General features: G+C 45.7%; 3 protein-coding genes across 3 annotated transcripts; all 3 read right to left on the bottom strand.

Annotated features, from left to right (window-relative positions):
* Positions 1–6,043: 6,043 nt before the first annotated feature.
* Positions 6,044–7,280, bottom strand: LOC121060691 (olfactory receptor 52R1-like). Its single transcript, XM_040538744.1, has one exon. It carries the CDS (start codon positions 7,278–7,280, stop codon positions 6,333–6,335), a length of 948 nt encoding a protein of 315 aa, XP_040394678.1. The 3' UTR covers positions 6,044–6,332.
* A 5,936-nt stretch (positions 7,281–13,216) lies between these two features.
* LOC121060556 (olfactory receptor 51E2-like) lies at positions 13,217–25,409 on the bottom strand. Its single transcript, XM_040538496.1, has 2 exons — positions 25,248–25,409; positions 13,217–14,512 (listed from the first exon to the last, which is right to left on the bottom strand). The coding sequence occupies exon 2, from the start codon at positions 14,462–14,464 to the stop codon at positions 13,511–13,513; it is 954 nt and encodes a 317-aa protein (XP_040394430.1). The 5' UTR covers positions 14,465–14,512; positions 25,248–25,409; the 3' UTR covers positions 13,217–13,510.
* LOC121060369 (olfactory receptor 51G2-like) lies at positions 20,999–22,118 on the bottom strand. The gene has a single exon (XM_040538131.1). The coding sequence runs from the start codon at positions 22,050–22,052 to the stop codon at positions 21,078–21,080; it is 975 nt and encodes a 324-aa protein (XP_040394065.1). The 5' UTR covers positions 22,053–22,118; the 3' UTR covers positions 20,999–21,077.
* Positions 25,410–25,945: the final 536 nt, after the last annotated feature.

Genomic DNA, 25,945 nt, shown 5'->3' with positions numbered 1-25,945 from the left:
CACAAGGTCAGCCAGTGTCGTGATTCAGTGTTCTGTATTTTTATAATATTGTTTAGACTTTCACTGCAATAGCAATAAATTTGGGGCTCCACGTAGGTGTGCTTCCTTTTACTGTGACAAGCTTTTGAGTGTACCACAGCCCTGGCACAGTGGGAGACTTGGTATCACCTCTGTGTGGTAAGTTATTTTTCTCTGGGTCAGCCACAAGAGATGAGGAATCCATGCGACCTTGTTAAACCCAATGCTCTACCCTGCCCCAACTGAGGAGGGGGGCTCAGCCTGCAGAAGGAGGCTTTGTGCTGTTAGGGTCACAGCAGCAAAACCTCATCAGGTAACCTGTAAAGCACCGATGGCCACTCGGTTCTCAGTCCAACTTGGAATACATAGAGTATGCTTTGTTATTTTCCTGTGATTTTCATGTCCCCATTTATGCTTCAGTAAATACCAGTGTTCCTGTATTGTTCTCAGTAATGACAGGTTTATGGAAGGGAAAAAAAGAAGCCAGGAATTTTCTTGGCCCTTCTTAGCCCTGCCTGGGCCAGTGGATGCTCCAGCCCCAGTGAGGAAGCATCCTGCTTTTGATGATGGGCCCTGTGCACAGCAGGACTGCAACCAGCACTGCCACGGGCATTCTGTTGTGTCCTAAACACATGGCACTGCTTTGCCTTCCTGCTCTCTAACCACACACCACAGCAATTCCATTCAGATCAAGCAGAGGGAGGTACGGGGAGCAGGCAGGATCTTCTGGGGTGAAACCCATGCCAACTATCTGTCTTAGGGTGATCTGAGTTACTGACCAGGCTTGTCTTGATTAGTTTCCCTCCTGTATAACAGTTTCAGGAGACTTGTTGGAGCTGGCTCTCCTGTTGCAGTAATGCAGATGGGATGATGCAGCTGCAGTGCAGTGGTCCCCATACTTTTGGTGTCTAATTCTGCTCCCATTACAATGCAATGGTACCATGAGCCCAGTGCTGCAGCAGTGATATTGCACAGGTGCCATTTCCCCTGGCTGCCAGGGATCTGCACTGAGGCATTGGTTGGTTGGTCCAGGTGGAGCAGGTGAAGCATCCCGGCCACTGCATCTGCAACACCCCAGTGTGGGCTGGGTATGGGGAAGGGAAATGTCTGGTGACTTCCAGCTCCAGCAGCATGAATCACAGCTGTTGGACATGTCCTGTCCCTGCTGGAAGTATCACCTGGCTGGAGCTGAGGGCTTGGCCATACACCCAGTTCCTTAGATCTTCACAGCCCCATCCTAGCAGGTCTGGCCACAGGTGTAAAAATCTCAGATAAACCACTATTGCACACATGTAGATCTATTCTCTAGTGCACGCAGAGATGGCTGAGCACGCCTGGGAAGCATTAGAAGTTACCCGCATATGCTTCAGGACAGCTGCAGCCGACCCAGTGTCATAGAGAACACGAGAAACCCTCACCCCCACACCTCCCTTGCTATGTCCTGCTTGTCTAAAGGGAAGTCCCATTAGCTTAGGATCCTCCGGCAGTCACAGCTCCTGCATTGTCGACCAGGAATGGGATAAATGTATAGAAGGCTGTAGATACAGCAACACTCCTCTATGCAGCAAGGAGAGTGGTGGAGGGTGTACCTCACCAGCTATGTAAAGAGTTTAAAGGTTCATGATTCTCAGCAAACAGGTGATAGGATGGATGTGGTGGTTTTGCCTTGCTAGGCAGCTGAGCTCCACCACAACTACTCTCTCACTCCCCCTCCTCAGAAGAGGAGGGGAAGAAGAAAAGGAAAGAAACAACTCATGGGTTGAGATAAGGATACTTTAATTAAAAGAAAAAATAATTATTAAGGGGAAATTATTATTAATTAAATAATAATACTAAAGGAAAAAGGGAAAGGAGAAAAGGGGGAAAAAATTAAGCAAAGGCCGTACGGAAGTGCAGAGGTAAGAAGTTCCTCTCTCCTTCCCCCCACCGAGCGATGCTTGACCACGTCCTTGCAGCAGGGCCTCAACACACGCAGCCAGTGTTCAGGAGGACAGACGTTTTCACAATGAGAGCCCACCCCTCCCCTCTTCTTCCTTTTTCCACCTTTTGTTGCTGAGTGTGACACCACACGGCATGGAATATCCCTTTGGTGGGTTTAGGTCAGCCGCCTGGTGACGTCCCCTCCCCACCCCTCGCCCACCCCCAGCCTGCTGGCTCTGGGGGTTGGAGGAGTCCCGGTGCGGTGCCAGCACTGCTCAGCAGCAGGCACAGCACCGGTGTGGTACCAGGGCTGTTCTAGCTACACGTGCAGAGCACAGCGCTGCATGGGCTGCTGCAGGGGCTGCTGCAGGGAACATAACTCCATCCCAGCCAGACCCCATACAATGAAGTAGTACAATGGGGTAGTACAATGGAGTAGTACAATGGAGTAGTACAATGGAGTACTTAAACTATTATTCACCAGGTGCTCTAACATGTGCAAAACCTTGTGTCATCTCTGTATGACATCAGTGACTTCTTGTAGTGAGAAATTTGTGTTTATCTCTGAGAAACAGTTTAGTCTTTACACTGTAAATAATGAGATCTAGTACAGGAAGTACAAGGAGTACTACAAGGAGTGGATATTGGCCATGAAGACATGAACCAGAGGAGAGACGTGTTTCCCAAACCTGTACACAGTAGACAAGTAAATCATCAGGATATAATAAATCAAAACAGCCCAGATATGAGAGACATAGGTGTTCAGGGCCTTGACATTCTCTTCCTTTGATGCAATACTCACTGTAGTCTTAATGATCATGATGTGGGACAGCATGATAGACTGCAAGTCTAGCCCACAGGTGGCCAGGAGGACAAATAAACCGTACATGCTACTCACCTTGACATCTTCATAGGACAGCTGAATGAAGTTGGGTGCATACAGAATCACAGGACCATTAATGCTAGAAAAGACCTCCGATATCATCTGGTCCAACCAACCCCCTTCCACCAATGTCACCCACTAAGCCATGTCCCTAAGCACCACGTCCAATCTTTCCTTGAACACCCCCAGGGACGGTGACTCCACCACCTCCCTGGGCAACCCGTCCCAATGCCTGACCGCTCTTGCTGAGAAGAAATATCTCCTCATTTCCAGCCTGAACCTCCCTGGCACAACTTGAATGATCCAGCACTTGCGACCAGAACAACAGAGGGCAGTAAGCATCATTTGTCTTTCCTTTCCTTTCCTTTCCTTTCCTTTCCTTTCCTTTCCTTTCCTTTCCTTTCCTTTCCTTTCCTTCCTTTCCTTTCCTTTCCTTTCCTTTCCTTTCCTTTCCTTTCCTTTCCTTTCCTTTCCTTTCCTTCCTTTCCTTTCCTTTCCTTTCCTTTCCTTCCTTCCATGAACAAATATGCAGACTTGGTGATCCTTCCCTTCCCTAAAAGTAAATTTGGCAGCAAAGACTCGATATGCGTGCCTTTGCACCAGATAGTGTTGCAACGTTTGGCAGGATCCAGGCAACAGGCATTCACCAGCTGTGAACATCTGCTAGCCTGAGAGCAAAAGGTTTTGGACTTGGGTGTTCTCACATGTAGAAGTGCAAATGCTATTTTCTGGTATAAATGAAGTAAACAATGACCAAACCACAAGCCTGTAGCCCTGTGGTGCACAGGAAACATTTCTGGGTTCTGGGAAAAGAAGATTTCATCCCACATGGCCACTTGCCAAGCTGTAACACAGGCAAGGATTGTTCTTTCCTAGATGTCACTTTTCCCTCACCTGCGCACAGGTGCCTGCAGTGCAGCTTTCAGCATCTCAGCTTGTTGTTGGGACCCCACAGCCACTGGAGGGACAGGCACTGCCAGAAGGCTGTTCACCTTACCCCGATGTCTCCCCAGTCAGACAAATGGTGCTTACTGCCCTCTGACAAGGAAAGGGTCTGGGGGTAAACAGTTCTTCATTACATGTGCATCCTCCCATTGAAGGCAATATTCACTTCAACACTTATACTACAGCAACACTAACAAAGTTATGAGAAATTATCTAACAGATGACAAAAGCAGCCCAGAAAGAGCAGATAGCTTTTTAAAATATGGAGCAATCCCTAAATGTGACCTGTCTGAGCATCTTGCCTCCAGGCCTCCAGTGAATGTGTATTTATATTGCTGCTTCCCAAAATCCCATGGGACTCTCACAGACTCACTGGGCACATCTGTTTTTTTGTTTGTTTGTTGATTGATTGGTTTTCTGATCCACTGTCTCACAGGAAATGATGCAAACATGCTGGTAACAGTGAAAACCAGTGTCAGGTCAGAGGCTACCGCGGAACTGCCTTGGGTTAACACCAGCAGCTAAATAGGACTAGAAACTAGGTATGCAATTAAAGCAGGACTTGAATGTGGTGTTCAGGAGACAGGAGGAAATGTTCCTGGAATCCCCTCTGGGGGAGCAGGGAAATGTGAAAACAAGAGGAGAGAGTGAAGGTGGGAAAACCTCCCTCTACGGGCAGCTGTGACCTCAGGCACCATTGACAGGAGATCAGCCTCCTGAAAGCACCGAGCTGCCAACCCACATGTTCAGGTTTGGCCTTCTTCAATAGTGGGACCATTTTTCACCTTTGGGTTTCAAAGCACCACCCCAAAGCCATGCTGTCCCATGAAAGTGTGATTGGGTCCCTGGTTTTGGTACAGACCTCCACATCTGTGATCTTTCCCACCACTCTCTCCAGACAGCCTGCAGGAAGAGCTAGCGCTGATGGCAGGGCACTCCTCTCCCCTCTCGCCTCAGTGACCACCCCAGCCCTACTGCACAGTGATCCAGATTTCTCTGCCAGCTCTGTTTAGTTACAGAGAAGGAATCCTAGAGTCGTAGCCTAAGCTGTTGGTGCTATCTGATATTATGTGATGGTGACGGCTTGTGTGCATGTATCTCATAGGTTGCAAGGAGCTAGATAAGTCGGCCAGCCACCTTTACACGTCTGATCAACAAAGCTCCCTGCTGTCATTTCACACCTCTCCCACTGCCACCAGAGGAGACAATGCAGTGAACTGGATGGACATTGATCAGAGATAAGGGCATGAAAATGAAAATAATCACATTTTTTGTGTGTCCTGCAGAAAAATGGGGGTTCTGCCTCTTGCAGGTGGGGATCAATCCACCAGAAATGGTGCAGCCCTGCTTTATCACGAGTGCTCTGAGACTGGCTCATAGACAAACTGCAGTCCTGTCTCTGCTCCACTGCCTTGCCCTTCCTGTTGCCTCTGGTCTGTGAAACACTGCTTCTGCTCTGTCTGAAGGAAAAGAATGAACTGAGTTGTAATTTAAGTATTTTACTGAAATGGAGTTTACAATATTTCTTTCCCATCTTGTCTGCAGCCTAACATCTACTTCACTTCGGCATAAATGTATTTTCCCTTCCTAAGGCCCCTCCTCCTGCCTCTCCACTGGTACCAGCTCACAGAGAGATAGCAGGGACCATGGCAGGGGGCAGCCACGACAGTCAGGACTGCTGAGGACGGTAGAGAGCCCCAAGAAATGCCAGGCCAGGTCAGAGATCTCCTTTCTATCCGACAGTGCTGTTCAGTTTGCACTAAACATAGACCAAATGTCTGTAACATGTGACTTGAATTTAGGTCCCCTTCTGACCTTCGCTGCATTCTGCTTCATACCTTTCTCATCTGTAGAGCAGTGATTTTGTAAAGCATGCTAACCTGCCTACTGGGATGCTTGACTCGGTATTTTGCAATCCTGTTAGCAATGATCTCCCTGTGAAAAGTCAGTCCAAATAATTGCATCAGTGAGAAATTTTGATATTTTTTTAAAGGGTTTATGTTTACATAGGACTTTTGGAATTTGCTAGTATAGCATTATTTTTTTTTATTTTTTTATTTTTTTTTTTAAAAAGGGGGGGGGGATAGTGCTTAAAATTAAATTCTACCCATTTCCTTCTGCAAGAACAGTCATCATTCCCATCTGAGCACATTCCCATCACACAGACCAGGGAATACTCTTCGTATAAGGAGAACTGCTGCAAGAAGGTCTTTCGGTGATACTCAGGCTAGCAGTCAGACTGGAAGTATTTTAATTGTGAGAAGACTTTTTTCCTTAACAGAGAAAGAGTTTTAACAGCAAGGAGTATGACTTCTGGGAGGGGTGAACTCTCCATCTCCCAGCAGGGTAAAAGCCAGAATGAATGCCTTTATGCCAAGTTTCATTGCGCAGTGAGTGAAACCTCCTGCAGAATGTTAACTGCGCGGATAACCTAGTGATTTCTTTAAGAATGCACTCTGTCATCGAGGAAGGTTTCTTTGTGAACAAAGAGTCACAACATTAACTTGCTAAATTTACCAGGGTCATCAGTGAATTATGAGCACAGCTTCCAGCCCGTAGATACGGGTCAGACTCCCTTCTGCTGGAAGAGGAGGACCATCTTGTCACAGAGCTGCTTGGTTCGCACACCGTAAATGATGGGGTTTAACATGGGGGGCACCAGCAGGTAGAGATTGGCCACCATTATATGGACATGGGGAGGGATGCTCTGCCCAAACCGGTGGGTGAGGAACGTGAAGAGGGCAGGGACATAAAATGCAAGGATGACACAGGCATGGGATGCACAAGTGCTAAAGGCCTTGAGCTGTGTGTCTGTGGATGACAGTCTCATTACCACCCGCAGGATCATCGTGTAGGACACAAAGATCAGGACTATATCAAATCCTGTCACTACAAAAGCCACAAAGAGGCCATAAATGACATTGACTCTGGTGTCCCCGCATGCCAGCTTCACCACGGCCATATGCTCGCAGTAGGAATGGGAGATAACATGATGCTGGCAGAAGGACATCCTGTGGAGCAGGAAGCAGAAGGGACTCACCAGAAGAACCCCACGCACCAGCACCAGGATCCCAAGGGCCACCACCACTGGCATGGAGAGGATGCTGGAGTGCCGCAGGGGGTAGCAAATGGCGAAATAGCGATCCAAGGCCATGGCCATGAACACGCCTGACTCCACCGACGAGAAGGTGTGGATGAAGAACAACTGAGCAAGACAGGAGAGAAACCCAATCTCTCTGGAGCCAAGCCAGAAGATGCCAAGCATTTTGGGAAGCGTGGATGTAGAGAGGACCAGGTCAGTGAAGGCCAGCATGGCCAGGAAGAGGTACATGGGCTCATGCAGGCTTGGCTCTGTCTTTATAATGATGAGAAGGGTGATGTTCCCCAGCACAGCAATGGTATACATGATGCAGAAGGGGAAGGCAATCCAGAACTGCTCCTTCTCCAGCCCAGGAATGCCAGCCAGGAGGAAAGTAGGAGGATGGGAAGAGGTGGTAAAGTTCAGGGATGACATGAAACCCCTCTTGTCTCTTGCCTACAGTGAGGGTTCTTACATTCTGTAAAAAAGCATCAAACACCCTCAAGCTGATCTGGTTGGTACAAAATACAGACTGCAGTGAGATATGGTCTAGAAGCACTAGAGAGCCAGCCCTATGACAGCTGCTTGCACTGGCTCAGGAGAGCAATTTGAAACAAGTATCCTGCCAGTTTCCACTTAAATTCTCTGTCCCACTTCATGAAGTGGGCTTGGGGATTCTTCCTGGATCAAACTGGGCTGGAAGAGTGCTCACCTGATACTCCCCCATCTCCAAAGGCTGCCCAGACCAGGAGACCAGATAAGAGCTAGTTTCAAGTAAACCTTGAAATGTGCACAGTGGAAATATGAAGTTATTATTGTCACCAGCCCTACGTCTCTACAGAAACTTTGTTTTGCACCACCCTGCCTGCTTGTGTAAGCAGAGGCACTGTGGTTGCCATGGGTGAGACAGCTGATTTCAGATCAAAATCCTGAGCCAGTGCCACAGTAAATTCACAGTAGGTGAATCCCCCTACAAATGCAGTGCTCCAGCAATGTCTATTCCTCTCCTGCAAAGGCTGCAGCTCACTCAGCCCCTGAATGTTGCTCAGCTCATGGGTTTTTCCTAATACCTGGGGAAAAGGATTCCTTGAAAAGCCCATGTGGCACAGAATAGGCCAACGTTCCTGATGTGGTAAGGCTCTTCAGAAATCTTCCTGGGGCCAAGACCACTTGTGCTGGAGAGCTGCAGGCGGCAGAAAGAAGGGAAGGCAAAGGATGCCCATGATGAGTGGAGGCATAAAAAGCCTTATTGCAGAGCAACACATTTCTGCCCAAACCCTAAAGACTTACCTGCCTTCTGCAGGTCTTCATGCAGGCACTCTGCACTGCAGAAACCAGGAGATATTTATTTGTCTGTCAGACAAGTCCTAGTAGGCAGCCCGGCATTTCCCCTGCTAATTAACATGTAGTTAGAGAGAGAAAGAAAAAGGCAGTTTTTAACCCTCTCAATGCTGATTATCTCACAGACACAGCTACGTTTTGCCCAGTTTTATATCTGTTTTCTTACAATGGGTTTATTTGGAGGAGACTCAGGAGTGCTGGTGTAATTCAAGGTTAAACCACAGAACTGGGGTTGTAATTAAAATTGCAGCTGCAGGAATTATGAAATATTTTCAAAACAACAGCAATCTATCCTTTCTGTATTACATTTCATCCATAACTCTAATACAGGCTTAGATAGGGAAGTCAGTGCCATCATCCCCATTGTATAGCTGAAGAATGGTGAAACAACTAGATTGGGTGCTTTCCTCTCCCTCCAGGAGCCAGCTAGGGCCAGCAGAAAGCCCAGCCAAGCTGGTCCATCACCACCTCTGGCTCTTGGCCCTGCTTGTGGAGGAGACCCGGGTTCCGACACCTCGTGCTCTGGCTGGGTTCTTCTAATGTTTCAGGGCAGTGTTGACAAAGGATGATTCAGCTGGAAAATGGTTGTCAGTGTCATCACAAAAACACATGTTAAGGAAGAAGTCATATCCTCTCTCTTTCCCAGGAAAGCAACACTGTGCCTGCAGTTTGAAAAACAAGATGGAAAGTGAGAACCTACATAGTTTTCAGCTGTACCCAGCAGAAATTAATCATGCTTCCCTGATCTGAGGCTCTGTTAAAAGTCTTTCTGAGAAATGGATGGCTAGGAAATAAAATACAGCATTTTCAGGATGGTTCATTCATTTTTCTTTATTAATTTTTCTCTCAACACAAAAGGAAACAAAATAAGGAACATATGGTGAATGAGCAGGAGCCATTTCTCAATGCCACAGCTATCTGAAAAGACTTTAGATCCATAGTGTGTCTAAAAAACTCATTCACACTTCCTAAATCATATTAGGCAGGTACAGATTGTTTTCATTTTTATGAAAATTTGTTGCCCTTCTAAGCCTTCTAAGACCTAATAAAACAAAATATGGTGAAAGTGGCAGGGGTCAAAATTGCCTTTAAGTCCCAGATGGCAACTACTTGTAACTTGCTTAAATGGAAGTATTTATTTTGAAATAAAATGTGTTTTAATTTATCAGGAAAGGTTACAACAAGATGTTTTTCATGGAGCCTGAAGCTACAGAAATGCAGACTGCAAAAAGGATGCCCATTTTACTTCAGTGTTAGCTGGCAATTGGAAGAAACTGCACCAGACAGCAGTGTATTATCCGTCAGTTGAAGGCCCTAAAGCAAAACAGCATGTGTTTTTGGTAAGACACCTCTTTTAGCAAATGTAGATGTTAGGGATAAGATGGATGACCCCCTTGGTGCAACACAGAACTGTGCTGGACAGGTAGGCATGAAGGTCTCTCCTGGATACTCCTGGATTTAATATCCCCCAAAGCACAACCCCACAAACTTCCCATGTGTAATCTGAACGGGTGCTGGTAAATGTACCAGGTACCACAGTTATAAACCCCTGCCACACACCACAGGCAACGCAATGATAAAGCTCTCAAGTGTGCAGGGCTCCCTGTCCTGCTGCTCCAGGCAAGAACTGCAGCCACATCTGCACACCTACTCCTGGCAGTAGCGAGGCAGGAGAGGTCTTGAATTTTTCCTTGACTATCAAGCATACTTCCACTGCATTTTGTGAATTGGTATAGATTTACATGTGTGCTGGGTCTGCCTGGGAAGGAGTTAACGTTCCCTGCAGCAGCCCATGCAGCGCTGTGCTCTGCACGTGTAGCTAGAACAGCCCTGGTACCACACCGGTGCTGTGCCTGCTGCTGAGCAGTGCTGGCACCGCACCGGGACTCCTCCAACCTCCAGAGCCAGCAGGCTGGGGGTGGGCGAGGGGTGGGGAGGAGACGTCACCAGGCGGCTGACCTAAACCCACCAAAGGGATATTCCATGCCGTGTGGTGTCACACTCAGCAACAAAAGGTGGAAAAAGGAAGAAGAGGGGAGGGGTGGGCTCTCATTGTGAAAACGTCTGTCCTCCTGAACACTGGCTGCGTGCGTTGAGGCCCTGCTGCAAGGACGTGGTCAAGCATCGCTCATTTGTGGGAAGCAGAGAAGAATTTCCTTCCTCTGCACTTCCACACAGCCTTTGCTTGTTGTTTTTTCCCCTTTTCCCCTATCCATTTTTTCCCTTTAATTACATTATTTAATTAATAATAATTTTTCCTTAGTAATTATTTTTTTCCTTTAATTAAAGTATCCTTATCTCAACCCATGAGTTGTTTCTTTCCTTTTCTTCTTCCCCTCTTCTGAGAAGGGGGAGTGAGAGAGCGGTTGTGGTGGAGCTCAGCTGCCTAGCAAGGTAAAACCACCACAACATGCTCTGTAATTTTTGTTTTGCTCTTTTCTCCTTCACTAGTAGTCTCTTCCAGTGTTCATTGTTTTGGACTCTGGGCTGACCTTTCCAGAGAGTGATATGCCATGCCCTCGAGGGTTTACCCACTCATCTACTCAGCACGTGCTAAGCCATATGTAGATAATGCATCTAGTTTTGGGCCCCAACATAAAAGCAAGAACTTTGACAAAGAGGACCGTGTTCATCTGATGGCTGCCAGGATGGCTGAGGCTGGAGCAATGCTCCATGAGGAGAGGCTTGGGAAAATGTGGTTGTTCAGTTTGGAGAAAAAAAGGCTTAGGCACAACCCAAGAGCAGAAGAGCAGCCTTCCTCTACCCATGAAGAGGTTGTCAGAAAGATGGATCCAGGCTCCTCACAATGTGGCATGGCAAAAGGATGGGAGAACAACAAGCATAAGTTGAAACAAGAGAGGGTCAGATTGGATATAAAGAGAAACTTCTCCACAGTAAGGACAGTCAAGCACTGTAATAGAGGTCCAGAGTGGTTGTGCAACATCCATTCTTGGAAGCTTTCAATAGCCAGCTGGATAAAGCCCTGTCCTACCTTGCCTGACCCCAGAGCTGCCCCTGCTTTGAGCAGCAGTTTGGATTAGAGATATCCCAAGGTCCCTTCCAACCTGAGTTACCCTGTGATTCTGTGATAATCTTCTACTGATAGAGACATCTGTGTTCAAGAGCACCTGGGCCTCCTGATGGAGTGTAGATCAGCATTCTTAAAAGTACCCAGTGCTGCTCTGGTCATCTTCACATGCAGGGTTTTGTGCACAAATGACTTGCTCTCTGTAACTCACTTGTGTACCGACAGCCAATGTGTTCAAACTAGAGATCACACAGCCCTCGCACTGGAGGAATTCCAGGGGCTGCTGCGGAGTCGGTGTGTGGGAGCAGCAAACACGTTCCTGCCCATGGCAATGCATCCCAGATGGCTTTTGAAGCTCTCCAAGGAGGTAGACTCCACTGCTGCCTCAAGGATGAAGAACACAGTTTACGATAGTCAGTAACAAGACAAGAGCTGAAACCAAGAGGAAAAAGAAGAGATTGCTTGTTTGTTGTTGTTTTGTTGGTGTTTTTTTTCCTATTTTTTTCAGCTTCATAAATAGAAAGAAGGGAAGACAAAGAGCATAAACATTTTCAATGGATTAGGAAAAAAAGAGATGAGAACACCTTTAAATCTGTATGTTTCATTGTAAAATCCTATTACATAACATATATACAGCATAATCCTATTATAAAACATAATCCTATTACACAACATATCTAGGGCAACAAAGCTGGTGAAGGGTCTAGAGAACAAGTCTTATGAGGAATGGTTGAGGGAACCAGGGTTATTTAGCCTAGAGAGGCTCAGGGGTGACCTTATCACTCTCTACAACTACCTCAAAGGAGGTTGTGACGGGGTCGGGATCAGTCTCTTCTCCCAAGCAACAAGTGATAGGACAAGAGGAAATGGCCTCAAGTTGCACCAGGGGAGGTTTAGGTTGTATATTAGGAAAAATTTCTTCACTGAAAGGGTTGTGAGGCATTGGAACCAGCTGCCCAGGGAAGTGATTGAGTCACCATCCCTGGAGGTCTCCAAAAGACACATAGATGTGGTGCTTAGGGATATGGTTTAGTGGTAGACTTGGCAGGGCTGGGTTAACGGTTGGACTTGATGGTCTTAAAAAAATTTTCCAGCCTAAATGATTCTACGATTCTAACATCCCTTCCCAGGATCTTTAACCTTTTTGCAAAATATGAAATGGTGTCACTGAAAAATGTTAGATATAATGTTTTTTCCTTTTTCATTCCCCAGAAAAACATTGTTGGAATGTTACTTTTTGACATATGAGCCCATGGGTTGGTGAAGGCCTGTCAAAACAAATGCATTTTGAATCACAGAATCATCTGGGCTATCTTTCACACCTTAGGGCCTATTTTCATTGGCCCTAAGACTTGTTGGCTTCCATAGCATTAAGAGATTTTTGTAGTAGTGTAGTGTAGTAGTTTTTCCACTGGTAGAAAAGTCATGAGAATAAAGGGAGAAAGGGCGGTGAGGTATCCTAATTTCATGTGGAATATCTTGGAAATATAAGAAAAAAAAAGAAATATGTATGCATGGAGTCAAAAGGTACATGTCAAAAGTACAGAACACCTTCAGCTTGGAAACAGTGCTTCCTTAGGCTGGGTAATATCACATTTAGAACTTGTTATTTTTTCTCTTGTGAGACCGTCATTTTCTTAACTATAATTATTAATGGAAATTATGTTCAAAATCACTTCCAATAACTCTGGGCCCGAATTTTTTCCAGAGTGTCTGCTACAAGGTGGCTGAGCTGCCTTAACTGGATGCCCAATATGTCAGAACAAGACCACAGGTGGAGGACTTCTTAAGTGTATATCTGCATCTATAATGTTACTGAGTATAATTATTTTACTTAAAGGTAGTTCCTACAGACAAAGTTTTGGCCAAAAATTTTGCTAAAATATTATTGGAAAGTGAACATGTCACAAGCACAAACCATGAAGTAATTAAATCATTCCAAAAAAAACCTGTAGTATTCACTCAGCTCCGCAAATGCTGTGGGGGAGAAGGGAACAAAGTGCAACGTCAAGACTTTTTATTAGTTTGCTGATCCATTTTTCCTTCCCATTACATTACCTCCTGGATCAGGGTTGGATTCAGATCATTGTAGTAGATTCACTCTAGGTTTGGTGGGGTAAGCACTCTTGAAAGGAGTTTACAATTGCTATTTACCTTTTACCTTGTGGTAGCACCTTTGAGTCTCCTACCATGTGCTGGGTGCTGCACAGAGGATAGCGCCCGCTCCAAAGACCCTGAATGTAAAACAACTTGAAGCTTTGTGAGGAAACAGGAGATGACAGCTGAGCAGAAGACACTAGGCAGTTCTATTGTTGTAGATGTGAATTAAATTCAGGATCCTCTTTTGTATCTGTTTGGTCCTCACCCCATAGATGATGGGGTTGAGCATGGCAGGCACCAGGATGTACATGTTCCCCATGATGATATGGACAAGTGGAGCCAGGTCCTTCCCAAACCTGTGCACCACGGACAGCCCGATCAGTGGCACGTAGAAGGCCAGGACCACACAGATATGGGCAATGCAGGTGCTGAATACCTTGAGCCTCTCCCTCCATGAAGCCAACCGCAAGACAGACTTGAGGATCAGGAGGTAGGAGAGGCAGATGAGGAGGGCATCCAATCCCATAACCAGCAGGATGGCGGTGAGGCCATACACCACATTGGGGGTAGTGTTGGCGCAGGCCAGGTTCATCACATCCTGGTGCAGGCAGAAGGAGTGTGACAGCACCCGCGAGCTGCAGAAGGGAAGGGGCAGGAGGAGCAAAGGCAAGGGCAAGAAGAAGAGGACTCCTCTGGCCATGGCTGCCAGCCCTATTTTCACTGTTGTGGCATTGGTGAGGATGGCAGCATGTCTCAGTGGGTGGCAGATTGCCACATACCGGTCCACAGCCATGGCCAGGAGGATGGTGGACTCAATGGCCGAGAGGGTGTGTATGAAGAACATCTGGATGAGGCAGGCACTGAAGCTGATCTCCCTGGTGTTGAACCAGTAGAAGGCAAGGACACGTGGCACTGTGGATGTGGACAAGGCCAGGTCGATGGCAGCCAGCATGCAGAGGAAGAAATACATGGGAACATGCAGGCTGGGCTCCATCTTCACGATGAACAGCACTGCACAGTTGCCTGCTACAGCCATGATGTACACGGAGCACAGAGGGATCGCCACCCAGAAATGGGCAGCCTCCAGCCCTGGGATGCTGGCCAAGATGAAGGAGGATGGGCTGAGGTCAGAGCTGTTGGGGAAGGGCATGGCACACAGTGTGAAGTGCAGTCATGCTATGCCATGGCACGTCCTCCACTGCAAGGGAAAAAGAAACAGCAGCATTATAAATCCTTTCCCATGGCCATGAATCCCATGGGGCTGTGACTGTGAAATGCAGTGCTATCTTATAGTTGCCGTACTAGTACGGAGAGCTCCTCTCTTTCTTCTTTAGCCCAGTATGGCTATATACAGCAATGCATACCGAGCAGCCCTTGAAACTGAACAGGAATTGCTTGAATTCTTTTAAACACAAAACACTGCTAAATCAACATTTTAAATGATAAACCCAACAGCTGAACTTTTTTCTTTTTTCTTTTTTTTTTTTTTAAATCAACATCAAAAAAAAAGAAAACACTTTTTTAGTGCTTCCTGTTAAATGTCAGTTCTGCTTGAGTTTTTCCATATGTGCTGTTCTGCCCTGTCAGAAATGTACTCTGTGAAACTGTCTGTGCTGCCTCCCACGGTCCTCAGTAGTGCAGCAGAAACACTGAGATGCACATATTTGTTTGTTTGTGCACATACATCGGGGATTCATCCTTTTGTGTCTGAAAACACAGATGGAAATATCAGAACAACTGCAGAGAGAAAAATCTGATGATTATTCACCTTATTCTGCATCTGTAAACTTTCCGGTAGTGCTGTGGCACAAGTAGAATGATTGGGAAGATATGTAAAAGCATTTGCTTTGGGTGCCCTTTTATTCTCAGGGATTAGATTTTAAAAAATACTAGGGTTTAAAAGTGTTGGGAGAGATTGCCAATTGCTGAAGCAGCATCGGTGTTACAGCCCCAAAGCCGCACATCACAGCCTGACTGGGGCAGCCCCGGAGGACCTAGGACAGAGACACAGACCCTGCCTGACTCTCACAGAACTGCTATCTGCAGCATTACTGAGCTTTCTGATAATGGATTTCATGTACTATCCATGTAAAACATGGATGCAGAATATTTTTAATGCAGACTATTAATACAAATGATTTTAAAAGTAGCATTTGGTTGCAAAAAAATCTTTTTTTTGCTGCACATCTGTGATGAAGCACTTGCCCTAAAATAGCAATTACAGTTTATTTCCCTGATGTGGGGTTTTTCCATCTTGAATTTATGACAAATAAAGCTCATACACTAGCTTTTTATACACATTTTAAAAACAATGTAGGTGGACTGTTACCATCAAGTTGCCTGAAAGCTATTCTAGAAATGAATTTTTCAGCAAACCACTTATGTTAAGATGCAAGTGGAATGAACAAACTGCTTCAGTAATTGCCAACAAGTATCTGAGCCAACTTACCTGCCAGCCACTGAGGTGTAATTATAGTATGAATCTCATTGCAAAAAATCTGCCTTCCTATTCATTTCTTTTGAGAGAATGTGACTGGGAGAGACGCACACGCAAAGTAAATAATCCCTGGATGTTTCAGTTCATCATTAGTTCTTTGGCATTGATAAATGCACTGAGGTTTTCAGAAGCAACTAACAATTTTGAATATCTTGTGTAATGAAGACCAGGTACATAAGGAGTTTGCTTTTTGTAGGGATGAAAACTGGATCTGTACCTTTACAAACACCAGTGAATGCAGATTTATTTTTCCTGGCTGATACTCCCACTAGCAAGCCCCCGTAACTGCATTTGGCAAGGAGTGGGCACATGGAGACGGTAGAACCATCCAAGCCAGAGGACCACTAGCAGCAGCCACAGCTGCTGCTATTTATTTATTTTATCTCAATAAGTATTCATAAACATTGACCAAACTTGTCCCACTGAGCCAAAATTTGTCTGAGACCAACTTCCCGGGATGAAGCTGGCATTCCCCGGCAATGGGACAGTCTTCTCCACAGAATAATCCTCTCCGCTGCTCCCACCTCTAATGTGGCAGTGAGAGGGGAATATATACCTCCTCAAGAGCCCTTTGAGCCATTTCCTTATTTTTCAAAATCTCCAATGATTTCAAACTTTCTGAAAAGAAACACTCATGAAAGGCTATCTTAATGAGATCTGTTTTCTTAATGAGTTGGGACCACTTTGCTGCAGAGGTGAACTCCACTCATTTCCACCAGATGATGTCTGTGTAAACTGTCCCAAAGGGTTACACACATAAGGACACTTGTGATGGATTTGACCTGATGACTTCAAGGAAATATGCTGCTTTCTAAACATAGGTGCTGCAAGATCTGCGGGGATGTCTGCCAGTAGGGCCAAAGGAATTAAGGAAGAAGGTGAGCTCAGAGATGAACTTTCCTGTTTGTGCTCTCCATCAGAGCAGCCTGAAGCCCCATGACACTCCTGTGGTACAATGTGATCTCCTGAGCAAAAGGAAGGGGTTCTTCTCTGGGTGCAAAACCTAATCAGGAGGAGCCATCTACAGAGGGTTACCAGGCTGAGTCAAGCCTGCTCTGGATGGTTGCAGGTACTGTACCAGATGCCCCTGAAGACTCAAAATGTGGTAATGAGATATGGAACCTCTTCCAGCACCCTAACAGACTGTATAAAACCTGACTTGAAAGATTTTTTACCTCTTCTATATTTTAATTAGCATTAGTAATTGCAACTCCTTGTTGTGAATTGCTGCATTTTGGTAGCTGTGCCATGACCTCTCTCCCAACCCTCTGATTCAGTGTCTTGGAGCTTTTCACCTCCGGGATGATGTCTCCCAAAGATTTTGATCTGTATGTGCAGATTTCAAAAGATGAGTACTTCTGGGAAATGGGCCAATATTCTTAATACAGTGCCCAGTGTTGTTGATACTTGTCTTCTCCTGTTACTAGAGCTGATCAGAATTTTTCATCTGAACTTTTTCTCCTTTAAAACCCTGGAAAGTCATATTGACTGCATTTGTTTTTCCTTATCATCCCCCCTCCCCCCAAAAAGTACACATCAAGCCAAAATATTACTTGAGAGGGAAAAGAGAAAAGAAGCATTAAGCATTAAAAAAAATAAAAAAATAAAAAAAAAATTCAACTTAACTGATAGTTTGTGGAAATGTTTGTTTGTTTGTTTGTTTGTTTGTTTTTCTAGCTGGTTGTCATCACTTGTAAGCAGCTGTACCTGCTTGTAACTCAGCTGCTTTCTGTTTACAAATACACACAGGTCCTGGCTAAATCAGTTGGTCTGGGCAGGCGCTCACTCTGCGTGGAGTCAGACCAACCTGTGCTACAATAAGGAGAACATGGCTTGAGCCTCATCCCCCTGCCAGCCACACCATCAGCCTGTTCCTTGACTCCAGAGACAGCCCCGACTGCTGGCTACTGGCCCTGCCCCAGGCCATGCCCTGGCTCAGGTGAGGGGACAGCACTGGCCAGGGCTGATGCCCACCAGGTAGTGGAGTATAGCCACCCTGCCTGGGGGAGGGAGAACGGATGGATGTGGATGTGTCTGAGATGTCTCCAGTACAGAGAACTGTCCTTATTCCTCTTCCAGTTATGGTGTAGACAAAGGCTTAGAGCATGGCAGGGTGTGCAGCAAGGCTCCACAACTATATATGGCTTTCGTTCCCTTCTTTCTTTACCCTCCTTCTCTTAAACCTTCCTCTTCCACTCTCCCCTCTCTTCCTCTCACCTCACCCTTCTGCTCCTTCTCCCTCTCCCTCTTCCTCTCCTCATTAAGACATACCTGTGATATATCTCACATGGCTCTTCCTCTGCCTCATAGGAAATAGATCTGTTGGCAAGTACTGTAAGCATGGAACAAAGTGCAGAGCTCAGGGCATCACAAAATAGGAATTAGCAGGTTTAAGTGGCTCATCTATCTTTTTTCTCACATCAGTTGTTAAACCACAATTAAGTTTCACATTCCCAGAGGCAGCCACAAAGATCTTTGAACATATGTTTCTAAAAGACAGTACCTTATAAAGGTTCTCAGATCCTGAACATCTGCTTGGTGCCCTTCAGCTACACCAGCTGGGAAGCAAACAGGGAGACAGATGAAGCTCTGATGAACTGAGTGATGAAAGTGCACCAAATGCACTGCAAGATTCACTCCGCTGTTGTCTCCAGCTGTGCTAATACATCTCCTACATGTTTTCCTCAGGCTCTCCAGTGCCACCCAAATGTACATTTGCTTGCCATGGCAGATTCCTTGGGCTTTTGCTGCTTCTGAGAACAGTTGTAGCCAAGAAACACACTAGTCCAGGGAGAAACTCTCTGGAAGTTTTCAGCCTGGGAGCAGTACTGTGCAAGGATCCTGTGAGCTGAGTATCTCCCCAGCAAATCTCTTTTCTAGGCTTTTCTGCTGAAAGATTTCTTTGTTCCCTTAGTCCTTTGGTAACAGCTGGCTACCAGCACCATGCCTTAGGTGCTGGACCTTATATACTTTGAGCAAAGAGTCTCACTGCAAGCAGGAGCTGCCGTGCCTACTGGCCAGGCAGAGGTTATGATGGTGTTCTACTGAAAAATATTTCACCCTGCGCAAGGGCCCAAAGGGATCTTCAGCAAAGATCCCAAAGGGATCCTCAGCAAAATAACTAGCACAACACAAAGCAAAGAGTGTCCTGGGAATCCTCCGCTTGGCAATCTTCCCTTCTCCCTTTTCATTTTTTTACGGAGAGGTTCCCTCATTATTCTTTTCTCTTTTTTTTTCTAGGTACAGTGATGAGAAAAGCAGAACAGAAAAAGACACCAACCCTGAAATATGAATATTCATCTGAAATATGAAGTGCTTAGCAACAGGCAGAGACAGCCCAGCTCCAGTGTTCAATCCTGTCCCTACACCCTTTGCTGCTTCACTCTTCCAAGGTAAATACTGAACATTTCTTCTTTCAAGCTGCCCAAAATATCATAGAATCATAGAATATCCTGAGTTGGAAGGGACCCACAAGGATTATTCAATCCAACTCCTGGGTCCCCAGAGGACTACCCAAAAATCAGACCATGTGTCTGAGAGCATTGTCCAAATGCTCCTTGAACTCCAGCAGCTCGGTGCCGTGACCACATCCCCAGGGAGCCTGTCCCAGTGCCTGACCACCTATGGGTGCAGAACCTTTCCCTAACACTCAGCCTGACCCTCCCCTGTCCCAGCTCCATGCCGTCCCCTCGGGTCCTGTTGCTGTCCCCAGAGAGCAGAGCTCAGCGCCTGCCCCTCCGCTCCCCTCGTGAGGGAGCTGCAGGCCGCCATGAGGCCTCCCCCCAGCCTCCTCTTCTCTGGGCTGAACAAACAAAGTGACTTCATCTCCTCCTCATGCATCTTGCCCTCCAGACCCTTCCCCATCTTTGTAACCCTCCTTTGGGCACTCTCTAATAGTTTTATGTCCTTATCATACTGTGGTGCAATATGGCTTAAGACCAATGAAAATACAGCTCCATCTTTTGGAGGCATGAAAGATTTGGAGCATTTCTGTTCTGTCTGTGGGAGGAAGCAAGACAGGAGGGTTGTGAAATCTTTCTGTTCTGCTGGCTGAGGCCCATCTCATAGCAGATGAAAAAAATGCTGGGAGACACTGTTACCTCCTATCTGTGACCTGCCCCTAGAGGCCTCCACTTCCCATCTCTCTGAGGGGTACATTTGGTGCCTGGTGGCTCTCAGCTGGATGTTTGTAGTATATGACCCGTAATGCCAGGAAGTTTAACCATTCCTATTACATTTTTGAAACCCCTCTTTTTCATTCAGAGCCCCAAGGTACCATCTTGAAGCATATTTAATACAATTCTGTGCTCTAGTAGAGCAAATCCTGAAGATTGTAAGCAACTCCAACCTATAATCTCTGCATCATATAAACAGAAATAAAGAAGAAAAGGAAAAACAAAACAAAACAAAAACTTCATCTCATCTTTTGACCTTTTACAATGAATACATGTTTTTTATTGAAAATATTGTACACATACATTACATTCAGTGCAAGACAATGGCTGGAACATTAGACTTGGTAAGACAGTAAGGTTCAGTGAAATAAAAACAAGGTGCAAAAGCAGCATGGTTTCTAACACTGTAGATGTGTGTGGCAGTTTAGAGACACAGATGAAGATGAAGGTTGAGCTGTTTTTTAAGGAGGACTAAGAGTATTGGGGGCTCACTTAACATGACCTTCAGAAAATTCTCAGTGTTCAAACTTTGGAACTGAGCTCCATCTCGTGGGGCGTTCCCAGCTGAACAAAATGGCTGAGATATTCAGAGTGGCTTCAAGCTCTTGGCTCAAGCCAAGTGGAGCTCCAGTGTAGTTTGATGTCTTTAGCTATCTGGTGACATATGGTGAGGGAGCAATCAGCCCATTCAAGGGAGTCCAAGTCAAGTTTACACACTGTCTAGAGTTACAAACTAGAGTTTGCATAACATGCATAACATGCATTGCAGATATTCCTTGATCGACCCCATTGTGTAGCTTGAAAGAGAAGATCATTTTCCTGTAATTGTCTGCCTCAAATTGGGGCTTCCATTTGTGTATATCACTATCATAAATGCTTGGGGTGTTTACAGGCTGTTGGAATGGATGAAAGATCATGCTAGGACAAAACATGGAAGATCACAGCTCTGGGTTGAGGGACAGTGTCTGAGTGGATCTGCAGTTCCTTTGTCTGGCAGTGATCCCCATGGATGCAGCACCAAGAAACCAGTCCACTAACTCTGACCATGAAACCAGTCCACTAGCACTCTCTGGCAGAATTGGTGGAAGAAGCTACCAGTCGGATTCACTCTTCCTCCACAGTGCCCTGAACAAAGCCTCACGGATGTGGCTAGATTTTATGCTGTAGATAATGGGGTTGAGAGCAGGGGGAATTATAAGGTAAGTGTAGGCCACCAAAGTTTTAACTAGAGGAGGAATATTCTTTCCAAAGCGATGAATCATGGACAGTCCGATCATTGGGATGAAGAATATTAGGACAGCACAGATGTGGGAGACACATGTATTCAAAGCCTTGAGACACTCCTCCTTAGTTGCAAGGCTGATAACAGTTTTAATGATCAGGATGTAGGACAGCACAATGAAGATTAAGTCCATCCCCACAGTTGATAAGAGAATAATCATACCATAGAAGACATTTACCTTTATATCTGCACATGCTAGGTTCATGATATCAGGATGGAAGCAAAATGAATGAGAAAGCTCAGTCTTACCACAATAGCTTAATCTTTTGAGCAAGAAGGGTATGGGAAGGAGGGAGACCATGCCTCTCAATATAATTGCTAGACCTATTTTTATGGCAGTTGTCTTGGTCAGTATGGATGGATATCTCAGTGGATGAGAGATGGCAATGAAGCGGTCAAACGCCATTGCCAGCAGCACGGAGGATTCGATGAAGGACAGTATATGGATGAAGTACATCTGAGTGAGGCAAGCATCAAACCCAATCCTTCGGATATTAAACCAAAAAATGCCCAGAGTAGTAGGCAATGTACATAAAACCAAGCCCAGGTCAGTGACTGCCAGCATGGAGAGGAAGTAGTACATTGGTTCATGAAGACTTTGGGTCTTCTTTACGATGAATAGGATCAGGCAGTTTCCCAAGAGAGCAATAAAGTAGAGTGCACAGAAAGGGATGGAGATCCAGTGGTGAAGGGCTTCCAGGCCTGGGATGCCCATCATGAGGAAAGCTGAAGGCTGATAGAAGGAGCCATTGAATTCCCACGTGGTATGTGAGTCATGCTCCATCCCAGCTCAGATCTCACATGACCTATACGTAAAACAACAACAGAAACTCCGCATAGTTGGACTCTCCACTGAATGCAGAACTCGGTAATGACAAGCCCCACATCCCTCCACCTCCCCACCAACCTATGCAGATGCCTCTGTGCTGTTTAAGCCATCATCAGAATTATCATAATGTGACATATGACTACACTCTCAGCTGTCTGTTAAAATATAACATGAAGGAAAAGAATGAACACTTATTCTTAAAAAAAAAAAAAAAAAAGTTTTCTTAAAATGAAATTTAAAATGTTTCTGATGAGTGCTACTACTTTACTTTTGTCCACAAATTCCACAGGTTGAATTGCTTTGCTGAGTAAAAAAATGCTTTTTATACAGTCCTCCCAACCAAGACTAAGCTACTAAGAAACTGGCTTGGTTTTGGTGCTAGCTGGAGATTGAAGGACCTGAAGATGGTGAAAATGACGTCTTGGTGTAAGTTAAGATATCAACATTGGAAACAGATGAGAAAATATAACAGAGAATCAGGCAATTAAACATCACTAATCTCAATTCAGAAGAGCAATGCCCCAGGCTGAGAGGTCAAGGAAGGAGGCTTGTTCAGCCTGTAGAAGACCTCTTAGGGATGTGAAATTGGCTTTCCCCTACCTACAGGGAGGCTATCAAGAATTCTCTTCATAGCAGCATGTGGCAGAAGGATATGAAACAACATGTATAAGTTGAAATGAGTGAAGTTTGGACTGGATATAGGGAGAATTGTTCCTCCATGAGGATGGTCAAGCATTGGAGCAGGTCGCCCAGAAAGGTGATGTGATCTTAGAAGTTTTGAAGACCTAACTGGATAAAGCCTTGAGCAGCCTCATCTGACCTTCTAGCTGGCCCTGCTCTGAACAGGATATTGGACTAAAGATCTGAAGTCTCTCCAACCTGAATTTTCCTACCAGCTTATGAGCATGTGCTCTTACCATAGGTTTCAGTCCTCTTGTAGGATTCAGCCTTCTCAACACTATCCAGATACCTATACTGCATGAACAACAATGCACCCTAGGATGCTTGAGAGGCTAATGGGTTTCCTGCGCCCTCTCTGGACCTTCTGTGACTGAAAGGTTGTTTCGGTGGATGGGGAAAAGCAGCAGATGTGGAAAACAAGAGCCATTTAAAGGAAAATAAATATTTGTGGCTTCAGACTTAATGTACTTTCTGTAGGATATGAAAAAAGCAAGTCAAAAAATACCTGAATTATGAGCAAGAGGATTTACCACAACACATTTCATTTTTGAATAAACACATGTATCCTACACAACATATTTATTATGTTCCTAATATGATTTTGCTCCATTAGATTCTCAACCTGTAACCTGATTCAAACCTCAAATAAATCCCAAAGCTTGGCAAGAATAAACATCTTCCTGCTCTGGGGCAAAAGCAGAATGTAGTTGATGGCAAGTGCGGAAGAACCCCATAGCCATTTCCTTTCCACTCAGTCATCACTGCAAAGTCACACATCGGCATCACAAATTGCTTTGGCTGGCACGCAGCCCTGCTGCCAGTTGCCGAAGGGACAAGGCACAGGAGATCCTTGTCAGAGTAAGAGGCAACACAGACGTGGGTGAAGCTGCCCGCCACAGGGCAGCTGGTGCTTTCCTTACCACATCAACAGTGGTATAGGTTGGCAAAGGAAGCTGTGCAGAGGAACCTTGGGTCCCAGTTGGCAGCTTTGCCCTCCCCTAAGGTAAGACCTGTCTCTTTCTGCTGATGCCACAGCATCCGATCAGTGAGAATTAGTCTGCAGACTCATGCAATTTGGTCTCACCTGGAGACTGGGTAAAAAAAAATCCAAAATAAAAGTGTACGCATGCATCTATGTCTGTCTAACTGTGTCCTTTAGAGCATCATATAGTAGATATCCAGGACCCTCAGAGATATTGAGATTCAACAGTTTTCCAAAGTTATGGAAGTAGATAAAGAGGAGAGACAGTGCACACTGGGAAAGAAAGGACTGGTCATGACCAAACAGATCTGTCAGGGATTCTTCTCCTGCAAGAAAGCCTCCATGCAGAACTGACTTTGACACTGGCAACTCCTACTATGCTACACAACACTAAAAGAAATTGGCTTTACCAGCTCTGCTATTCTCTGAGCTGTGTCTGCTTTGCTGTGTGCTCCTACGGATTACAGAGAGGGATCTCATTCCAAGCATTTTTTCCCCTCCATGTTTTATGCTTGTATATATGTATGTATACAAGTAAATAAATATGTATAAATGCGTAAAATACTTATAATATATAAAATATAAAAGCATGCATGCATGTTTATGTACATTTATGTACATAATATGTATATTACATGTGTATAGATATCATATAACACACACGTTACATGTCCCAGCTGACTATCACAGGGGAAGCAATTGCACTTTTCACACTGCAGCCCTGACAAGGAAGCCAATGCCCATACCGGAGGGTATGAATTTAAAGATTAATGGCAGCACCTGAGCAGCATTCACAGCCAGCCTAGGAGCAACAGAAAACTGTGCTCCTGCTCAGGGCACGATCCAGCTGCACCACCCTCCTTCACTCTCCGTCACTCAAAAGCCACCTTCTTGTCTGTGTCTGACCTTGATTTTCATGCAGGAGCTTCAACAAAGTCTTGGTGCTTTAAGGGCATCTCCTCAGCCTAGGCAAGTGCAGGGGCTGGGGAAGGATGAGACCAAGACATCTGTTTTTGAGCATCTGAATGGAGGGTCAGCCGCTCAGCAAAGGACACTTAGCAAAGGGACTCTGGGGACACAGCACCCCCAAAGCCAAATTCCTGTTGACTTTAAAGGCAAGAACAGGAACATACCATTCCCACCGGCTGAGCTGGGCCATCAGACGGTGGGAGCGCAGCACTCTGTGCACGAAGCCCATCACTCTTCAGCGAGCGGTGCCTCAATGGTTGGGTCATCCCCAGCGGTATCTCAGCTCTGCTGCATGCCAGCACTCCCCAGCAGTGCTGACATTGCAGCCACCCATCCCACCCAGCGCTCCCAGCCCCACGGGGCCCCTGCAGTGCTGTGGACATCCCCGACAGCGCTTTGGAGGCACACGTCCCCACCCACAAGGGCTCCTGCCCCATAAACCACAGCCGCTGCACTAGAAAATGAGGGAATGCGATGTGTTTGTGATGAAGAGGATGCTAATTGCCCAGGGAACTTACCAGGCGCAGCAGCGGGGCCCGTGTGCCTTACGACCTGCGATGCAGAGGAAGAGCCCGTGTCCACATGCAGCATGGGGAGGGCAGCGTTTATAAGGCGCCCGAGGACTGGCCCGTCCTGGCCTCGCAGCCAATCAATCGGGAGCCGCCGGAGCCCAAGCTCCCCGTGCGTAAACAGCATGAGACGTACAAGTGAAAATAGTGTGTGAAGTAAACGATCTTTTCCATTTATGATGCTCTCCCAGCAGGCATGATTTTCTCCTGATAGTTTATTGGGCGACATGTTTATAGCTCCCTGTGATTTATGGCTGGCAATGCTGCAGCATGCTGGCAATACACACAATTTTTATTGTGAGAATGGGTCTGTAATGCAAATAATAATAAATTTTGCAAGGAGTGTGCTTGCAGCATTTCTCCAAGGGAATAACAGAGGTGAAATGGTGCTGGCTGTCCTCTCTTCATAACCAGTGAGACATGAAATGTTTAATTAAAATCATATGTTGCACAATAAAAACAAACTCAATATTACAAAGCCAAACACAGACACATTAGCAGATATCCTCTCAGATGTCCCAGAAGTCTGTTGTATCTAGATGTCTCGTGGTAATAAATTTATCTTTACCACCTCAGCTGTGAGGTGGAAATTGCTATTAACCCCTATTTCTGTGGCTGCCAGACCAAGGTATACAAGGGCAAATCTG

Source organism: Cygnus olor, chromosome 1 (assembly GCF_009769625.2).
Source record: "Cygnus olor isolate bCygOlo1 chromosome 1, bCygOlo1.pri.v2, whole genome shotgun sequence".
Classification (NCBI taxonomy): domain Eukaryota; kingdom Metazoa; phylum Chordata; class Aves; order Anseriformes; family Anatidae; genus Cygnus; species Cygnus olor.
Note: the sequence above shows the minus strand (reverse complement) of the source record. Positions and strands in the feature narration are given on the sequence as shown.

Coding starts and splice junctions, on each gene's coding strand:
- LOC121060691 (XM_040538744.1), bottom strand. CDS start 7,280: ATGTCATCCCTGAACTTTACCACCTCTTCCCATCCTCCTACTTTCCTC.
- LOC121060556 (XM_040538496.1), bottom strand. CDS start 14,464: ATGCCCTTCCCCAACAGCTCTGACCTCAGCCCATCCTCCTTCATCTTG.
- LOC121060369 (XM_040538131.1), bottom strand. CDS start 22,052: ATGGAGCATGACTCACATACCACGTGGGAATTCAATGGCTCCTTCTAT.